At 33.1% G+C, this 9,751-nt stretch overlaps 1 protein-coding gene across 1 annotated transcript; it reads right to left on the reverse strand.

The window, feature by feature from the left end:
• Positions 1-1,772: 1,772 nt before the first annotated feature.
• LOC132734486 (arf-GAP with SH3 domain, ANK repeat and PH domain-containing protein 1-like) lies at positions 1,773-8,306 on the reverse strand (the record flags this gene model as incomplete). The annotated part of the gene is given in 2 exon segments (XM_060721231.1): positions 1,773-1,845; positions 7,999-8,306. Coding segments are annotated over 2 exon segments (199 nt in total), but the record flags the coding sequence as incomplete, so codon positions are not given.
• Positions 8,307-9,751: the final 1,445 nt, after the last annotated feature.

Here is a 9,751-nt window from a genome sequence, read left to right on the forward strand (position 1 = left end):
AAGTACATTTATTTATTGGTCGTTGTTTAAATACTTTATGTAATTTTTCTTGTGGTAGGGTTTTTTATAAATTTTTCAAAGAACTGGAAAAAGATACTTATATATTTTAAAATTTTTTTCCACTTAGGGGTTAAATTTTTTCGTTAAGTAAAATTCAAATAATTGTGTCATTAATAAATATGGAAAATAGTATTCTTATTTACAAAATTTTTATAGTAATAGTATTTTTAATAAAAAACTAAAAAAGTAGATTTTTATAGCTTAGTTAAACTTTTTCTAAATTTTTTAAAAGTGCTATTTAAAGCTAATATTTTTAATATATCTGGGGCATAATTGGGAAGTAAAATTTTCAAACGGTTTTTTATGCAATATTTTTATCTAGTCTCTGAAGCAAAATTGGGAAAAAAGGTAACGTATCTTTTTTTTTGCCCCAAAACCCCAATTTTTAAATTAATTTTAGGAAAAATTTTCAATTTTTTTGGGGAAAATTTTAAAAAAACCATATTTTAAATGCTAACATGAGTTTTACCAACTAAAAAAAGGGGTCTGGGGAAATTTGCAAATTTTTCAAATTAAATTAATATTACTTACAGCCTTTTGAATGTTAGTGGAGAATCAATTATAAATTAAAATCTCGGTAATAAAGAGTATTGTGTACTTGTAACCAAAAGTCGGGGGCTTGAATTTTAGGGAAAAGCATTTGACAAATACGATTTAAAATTTTTAAAATGGGTCATTTAAAACGACAAAAATTTAAATAACTTTTTTGAATCGTATTTTCTTATATTTTGTGTTTAGAATTAATATCAAAGATTTTTTTTTAATAAATTTTGAGCAAACTTACAATTTTTTTTTACGCTAATTTTCACTGCCTGGGTTCCCCAATTTTCTCATTTTCAATATCTTGTTGAACATAAGTCCTAGTAATAAAGATCAAGTAGTATAAAGCACTTTTTTGACAGTAAATGAGGACATATAACGAGTTTCTTTTAATTTTTTAAATTTGTAAACATTTTAAAAGTCACTAACCTGATTTTTGCTTAAAACATCCATTTCACAAAATATCGGTCAAAAAAAGCCCCACGCATTTGTATAAATTTGAACCCAAAAACGGGGAAGAAGTATTTGTTGGATAAAATTTGGGATTTTTAAATTTGTGATGAACCTCCCCCAAAAAAAAAAATTTGCCCCCCGAATAATAAAGTTTTTCATAAATTTTCTCCCCTTTTATTACCACAGCATTTTTTTTTTAAAAAATTTTGATTTTTTAATAAAAAATGGTTTCCAATAACTTAATCATATTGCAATATATCTTTTTTTGCAATACTTCAGTTATATTTTAAGACATCTAATGACATCTATGGCAATAATTTGAGTTTAAATTACACTCAGGGCCAAAAAAAACCTTCTTTGTAGAGACCTAATATAGGCTGCTTCCCCAACCAAACTAGACTCTTTTTTCCCCAGTTTTCTTCCTCAATATTCCCCAGTCTTTTGAAATTTCCCATAGAATTTAGAAACAAAATTAAATGATGGTGTTGAATTAAGGTCTTTTACTGCCTTATTAGTATTTTCCAGTGCTTTTTGCTTTTCTATTTCGAAGAACTTGTTAAAAGTTTGTGTTAAATTTGAAACCCCTTTTCCTTAAGTATGCCAAAATCACGCATATTTTCCTCAAGATAAAGGCTGAGGCCCCTTCCACAAAAATGGTGTTTTGGTTCTGATACTCAACACCTTTTGTAATGTAAAGCATTATGAATTCAAGGACTTACTATTGGTTGAGTTATAGAGAGCCCTCACTGACTTCTTTAACTTTGTAAGCTCACTTCTGTCTGTATCTAGTTCCTGAAAAAAAAAGCAAATCTGAGAATACTAGTAAAAATATGTACCATCTTTTTTTAGTCTTAGCGTTAACTTTTATTTTCCAAATTTTGATACAAGAAACATGGCAATGCCATGAAACCATGTTTTCAATTATCACCATTGTAGATAAATATGTTGTATTTGAAATACAAATACAAGCAACAAACAATTTAACTATGTGCAATGTAAAACATGAATAATGTAGGAGGAATTGCCACTGAGTAAGTGTTCACTATATATTTGTATAAGGAAAAAAAAACAAAGGGCCATAATTAGGTCAAAAAATTATCCAATCACAAAACTCCGACAAAATGTGCCAGGGCACTTGATGACAAAGCTTCTGTGAAAGTTTGAACAAAATCGGTTGAAAAATGTACGACGAGTTCAGCACAGAAGAATTTTTGTTAACTATATATTGATAATTCTGTATAAGGAAAAAAATCAAAGGGCCATAATTAGGTCAAATATTATCCAATCACAAAACCCAGACAATATGCCCCAGGGCATTTGATAACAAAGCTTCTGTGAAAGTTTGGTCAAAATCCGTTGAGAAATGTAGGAGAAGTTGGGCACGATAGAAATTATTCACTATACATGTATATTCAGTATAAGGAAAAAAAAACAAAGGGCCATAATTAGGTCAAATATTATCCAATCACAAAACCGCGACAATATGCCCCAGGGCAATTGGTGACAAAGGTTCTGTGAAAGTTTGGTCAAAAATCCGTGGAGAAAATGTAGGAGGAGTTGCGCACAGAAGAAATTGTTCACTATATATTCCTTTATAAGGGAAGAAAAACAAAGGGCCATAATTAAGTCAAATATTATCCAATCGCAAAACCCCTACAATATGTGCCAGGGCACTTGATGACAAAGCTTCTGTGAAAGTTTGGTCAAAATCCGTTGAAAAATGTAGGAGGAGTTGCGCAAAGAAGAAATTGTTCACTATATATTCTATATAAGGAAAAAAAACAAGGGCCATAATTAGGTCAAATATTATCCAATCGCAAAACCCCGACAATATGCGCCAGGGCACTTGATGACAAAGCTTCTGTGAAAGTTTGGTCAAAATCCGTTGAGAAATGTAGAAGGAGTTGCGCACAGAAGAAATTGTTAATGCCCGCCCGCCGGCCGACATACCTCAATCTAATAACCAGTTTTTTCCTTCGGAAAACCTGGTTAATAAAATGAAATAGCATCTGTCAACATGAAATCACTGGCTGATAACATTAATATCTGGAAAAAAGTGATCCCTCAGGAGCATTAAAAGCAGCAAAATTACAAATTGCAGACTCTGTTTATTTCAGTCTGTGCATGAGAGATAATGAAAAGGTGCAACATCTCTCACAGCCTCCCCACAGAACCAACCAAGGAAGGAATTTTCTTTATGTTACGCAGCAACTGCATGCGTGCAACAATTAACTTATTATATAATGGCAGGGCTCTCGTTAGCATTTTGAGACTGGGGCCAGGGTCCATGCAGTGGGGGGAATTTTGCATGATTTTCAAAGGAAAAATACACACTTTTTTGGTGGGGGGAATGGGGCCGATATCCGGCCCCAAATTTTACCAAACGAGAGCCCTGAAGGGTGTGGAAACGTGATTTAAAATAATGTTTGTTCAATTAATGAATATTTGTAAAGCATTGTTATAGTCACTAGTTAATCACGTGATACGGTGATAGTTTTGATTGCTTTTGGGTACATGTTTATTTTTTACTATGACTGCAGACAACGATTAATTACTTATTAATTACTAATTAATTACCCCTGCAATAAAATGTTTCTGGCAGCAGCGAGGATTCTTGATAAAAATTGAGTGTACTGACTGACAAATAAATATTTGGAAGCTGTGGTCCTTTCATGTACATTATCGTTTTGATATCAGACACTGCATGGTGTCAACTGTATTGTACAATCATCAAGATCATATCACAACAATTGTCTTTGAAATACCGCATTGTTGTATTAAAATTAAATATATATGAAATATATTTACATAGAATTAGTTGTATCACATAGGTAATTTTATGGCTTGAATTTATGGCTACAGTAACAAAGTCATTTCATTTTTTATTTCATGTTATGACTGTAGGGTTGGACACCCAGGGCTTTTTTTCACAGGTTGGGGAAGCAGCCCAGCCCTTAATTTTGGGGAAAAATTATATGGTATATTTGCAAAAGGGGAAGAAAAAACTTTATGTAAATTTAATTTTGGGGGAAAACTGCATGATTTTAAAGAAATTTTCTTTGGGGAAGCAGCCCTATACCGGCCCCTGTTATAGAAGGTAAAAAGGCCCTGACACCGGTTCCCGGTATCGGTCCTATACCGAATAGTAACTTCGTAAATTACCGGTATATACCGTTTCGTAAAATACCGGTACTGGATTTGATACTTTTGTAATTTTGTAAAAAAAAAATTAATAGTAAATATGTCAAAAAAATAAGAAGATTTTTAAATAAAAACAGCCTACAAACACGTAAAACAAACCATGAACTACTATTATCATGCGGCGAGTACGGCTTTCGCGGCAAAATTGAAGTTTGTGACGCGGCGATATTTTTGTAAAAGTATTGTGCCGCTTATGTTCAAGATAATAATATTTTTGTACTCGGCAGGAAAATATAATTATTTGAACTGATTTTGCTAAAAGTTTGTAAGTTTTAAATGTCAAAGAAACAACGAGAAAACAAATCAAATACTTGAGTAATCATCGGCACATCGCACACAGCTTTTGCCGTAATGACAATGTAAATCCAACATATGACAATTGTTTATTCAAACAATGCTTTAAAAAAATAATTAAATCCTTTTTTCAGTTTAAGTCTCTAAACACTCATAATGAATACATATTTAATGTTTCCAGGTTCTTCTCATCCATTACCACATGTACAAATCCACACGTGAATTACGATTTTAACATAAATGAGGCCGAAATATTCCAACAAAATATGCCTACTTTTGTTTTTGGTGTAACAATGAACTATTATTAAACATGTATACATTTTCTTAACAAAAGAATGCTGACAGAACTTCAATCAAAAAGTGTGAATGTCGGTGGCTCTTTGATGGTGATAGAGTAACAACATCAAAGGGAGGCATATTCTTTTGAGTAGCCTATTTTGCACCTGTCAAAGGTCAACTTGTGTGTATTACACATTTAGATCTGTGATACTTTAAACAACTGAAACATATTTCATATAGTGTTTTGTAGGATTTTTTGCAAATGTTGGCTAGTATTTTTGCGTATTTGCGTATTTGAGCAGTATGGAATTATGCAATTTGGTAAGGAAAATACTTTTTTCTGTAGCAAGATGTTCACGGTGCATGCTATTGAAAAATAAAAGATGTATAAAATTGAAGGGTAAATTCAATATTAATAAATACCAAATCCTTAATATTTGTAAAGCATAGGTATTTGCTTTATGACTTCTACAAGGACTAATATTAATTAGGTTAACATGAAAATGTAAACAAGTCATTTTGGAAACAGTCTGTGCTGACTGTGCATATACATATGTATTTCAAAATTTCTAAGTTAATGACTGGTGGAAAATATGTTTGTGCTGTTGTAGTAGAACAGACTGGAAACATATATGTAAGTGACATCTAATGAAATTTCTTACATGTAATTCCAAATTGCAAAGTAAGCCAACCAATCCAGTGATTTAATTTATTACAGTAAACAATAATGTGATTTTAAAAGAATATCAGCATCAGAATAAAATTTCTACACAGTAAAAATAATAGCTGTAAGAAAATAATAGATAACCAACTGTCTTAAATTCTTTCAGATGTAGAGATATCAAGATTAAAACAATAATTTGTAGCTGCAGACTGCTTTCCTGCATAAGATATTTTGCTGTGTTTAAATTATGTCATGTCCTTTTGATGAAAAAGTAAAAGTATTTTACAATTAACATGTGTAAATGTTGTAAAAAAGAGTAAACACAAAACAACAAAAGAAAATTATACTTTACAGCATGAAATTTCAGAAAGACCAGTAATGTAACATATTTATTTTCTATTACTACAAGTTATATCTCTTCAGTTCTTATACTTGCAGCAACGGGTTTGGTATTGTAAAAGTATCAGTATCAGTATCGATAAAATACCCGTATCGTTTCGTCAGTACCGGTATCGGTATCGGACCGTTTCGTGAAGAACGATATCCAACCCTAGTTATGAGTACTGGTGAATATGTATTTCCTTTTGACTGTCTTATACATGCCAGTTTCCTCGTCGTCGCCGATGATGACGATGTCCACATTTTCATCTGCTATAACCAAGTGTACATGTATATACTTGGGTTTTGTGAAAATCATATAAAATTTAAAAGCCTACCTACCAATCCACTACTTGTAATCCTGGGTCGGCATTTGCAACAGATATATCTTAAAGGGTGGCCCCAAATTATTTCAACAAAGGATCCAAATATCATTAGTATCCACGGGTGCCCATAATTTGTTGCTAGTTTGAATCTTAGATTCATTATTTTTGTATGGTATTTCTCAGCTCAGTTGGTTAGACCACAGGCTATCACTCCTGAGGTCACGATTTTGTTACTGGGTAACCCTTTGAATTTTTCAGACACTTTCAGTGTTTCCCACCTAATTAGAGGTGTACTGGCAGGATATCCAGGTAATCCTTGCATATGTCATTGCTATACACAGGGCATGAAGCAGTGTAAGAAATTCGGATTTGAAACAACTACGCTGGTCGGACTACCAGATTGGAATATTCAATAGCCCAAAAGACATTTCACTAGCACGATTCATTTGTTCAAAAAAGTTGTTTTTATTGCCTCTGAAAATACAGTAGTCTGGCCGGGCTTGTTACTTTGAAAAGTTGGTAGCCCTATGAGAAATTTAGTAGTCAGGGGCTATAGGACTAGTGCTAATTTCGAACACTGATGAAGAAGAACCAAGGGGTCATTTCAATAAGATTCTTTTGTAACTCATAGCTGTCTCTGACGTGACTAGTCTAGAGGTATGTCTACGTCCCCGCGAGGGGTTTCGGTGCATAGAAAAACCGGAAAGCACCGGATAGCACCGAAATACCGGAAAGCACTCAAATTTCTCATAAAAACATATGAAAACGCTAATTAATCGGGTTGAAAGTATTACCAATCGATTTATTAGATCAAAATCTTTCAGACAAGACATTTTTATAAATATATATTGTTTATTACGACTATTTAGGGGTTTCACATTAATGGAAGATAGATAAAGAGATAAATTTAAGATTTCTGTGTTGAACAGGTTGGTGAAATTGCCAGATCGGGCTTAAAATGAAAAAATGTAATTTCTCAAAAACAGTCAAAGATATTGCTTTTAAACTTGTGATATATCTTAGGCATTATAATTAGATAGACTTAAACAAACGTTACATTTTTTATTATGAGTAATACGGATTTCACATCACTTTTTTTCATTTTTATATGGTCCAATTTTTTTAAGTCCATAAACACATCTTTTGCATTTGCCTTTTTCCTCAAATCTGGATTATTTTGCATCCTGGGTATCTCTTCTAATGCACCAGCACCTTAAATTTCTGTATTGTATGCTGTATTTTTAATTGCATAACAATTGTTGACCACACTCACCCACAGGGGTTACATGTTTTTGCTAAAAAAAATTTACACAGATTAGAACTGCCATAATTTACATGATGGCGCATTCAAATGAATATATCTGATCATATAAAACTCAAAATTCAATTGGAATTCATTTTAAAAAGTCATGTTCTTCGACTTTGAAAATTTTAGCTGCTTAAAATCCAACAACGGCAAAATATTCTTGTGTAATAACTAAAATTCATTTAATTTTAGTTCTTATACATCACAAATTAGGTAGGAAATAATATGCTTTAAAAAGGTAAAAATAACTTTGATACTTTCCAAGAAATGTGCAATTTTCATTTTAAGCCCGATCTGGCAATTTCACCAGCCTGTTGAAGTAGACTAAAATCTAGATCTACTTTGACAGATACATAACATTTACCTTGATTCAAATTGTTTCGTTTTCAACAAGCATTTGACAAGACTTTGTGAAATAAACAGAAATGGTGTTGACTCAAGGACAGGGGCGAAGTTATGGCACCAAAAGTTTAACTTCAAGATAGGTCAGAACTTACTTCCTCAAGTTGGGCAACTGAATTCCGACATTTTGTCATCTTCTTATCAAAAGTAGATGTAGTCGGGGACTTGTAATCTTCCCATGTCTGTTCAATGATGTCTGCAACAGAAATTGCTTCTGGCATGATTGCATATCGTTGAAAAATAGGAATTATTCGCAGAAATTCACCACAAAAACTTTTATTTCCGGTAATCCCGGAAATCCAATAATTCAGTCGGGTCTACGAATTTTTCAATAAGACTGGTTTAAATAAAAATATAAGCCAAAGTAATAAAATGAACCGAATGTAGTTCTTCTGCAGTAAAGCATGTGTTAATAGTAAACGAAAATTTATGAAACCGTATTATCTCGCGGGGACGTAGACATGGCTGTAGAATAGTCACTTCAGAAAAAGCTATGAGATACAAGGGAATCCGGGAACCAGTACCAGAATACAAGTACTAGAATATACCCCTTGGTTCTTCTACATGCTCCGTGTATAGCACTGATATCTGCAAGGATTACCAGGATTTCTTACCAGTACACCTCTAGTTAGGTGAACACTGAAATAGTCTCTGAAAAATCTCAAGGGTGTTACCCAGGATCGAACCCGTTTTGCATATTGAATATTTTCATATTGAACGTAACATAAGTTGTTGTAACTTCAAAGTTCTTTATCTATAATTCTAAAAAGCTTCACACTATTCCTTAGGACAATCAAGTGTGTTATTACACGATATATGCTGAGCATAAAAACAAATGATTGTACATCTTCCCAGGTCCGATACTCGTGCCTGTGCAGTAAACCAAATGACGCCACTGTTAATCGTTCGATGCTTTGTAATGCCTGCAGGACAGGGCGGACCGTGAGACAGGGCGGACCATACCAGGGCGGACCGTGACTCGAGACTAGGCGGACCATATTTTGGGACAGGGTGGACCGTCACTCGAGACTAGGCGGACCTTGATTTAAAAAAGTATTTAAATGTGTACTAATGTAATAATATGACTCACCATTAAAACTGGATCGGGTTCCTCCCTGGAAAAAAAAGAAATCTGCATGTTAAATGTTGACTTCTTTAACAGAGACGAGTAATAATTTCTGCTCCATTTGTTGTCCGTGGGCAATTGGCAAAAAAAAATCATATTTCCAGTTTACCACACCCTGGCTTTTTCATTAATGGACTGAGAAACGTGCAATTAAAAGAAATACGCACGTTTATTATGGATATGCAACAAGAAAATACAACAAGGATCAACAATGCTAAGTAACATTCAGAGAATGCAGTCCCCACACTGGACTACCGCAAAGGCACTCAGTAGGGTACCCAAAAAAAAGCAAGAGAGGGCACAAAAGCCGGAACATAGAGTAGTCGTGCAAATAAATGATTAGATTTGAACAGTACAGAAACCACTAAAATTTTAAAGCCGTATAAAACATTTTAAAAGCAAGTGAAATAACACAATGGTATAAAATTGTCAAGGAAAAATCTGTGACTAATAAATATGATTTTCGTTGAATCCTTTAAATAGCAGTTTTATATTTGACAAAAAAGTAAGAATAAGTTTGCAACTTATGCTTGAAATGCTTGAAGTACAAGTTTGCAACCAAAATGTGCTTGAGCAATATACTTTTTAGTATAAAACCTTTGTTAGGAAGCTGAGACCCAAAACCGAGAATTTCAAAAACATTGTCTTAAGGAATAGACATATTAATAATTTTCAAAATAGCATACAAACCCACTTTCCTGTAGAAAATATGTGCCGGTGTT

Source organism: Ruditapes philippinarum, unplaced genomic scaffold, assembly GCF_026571515.1.
Source record: "Ruditapes philippinarum isolate M1 unplaced genomic scaffold, ASM2657151v2 ctg23693_1_1_1_1, whole genome shotgun sequence".
NCBI classification, from domain to species: Eukaryota; Metazoa; Mollusca; class Bivalvia; order Venerida; family Veneridae; genus Ruditapes; species Ruditapes philippinarum.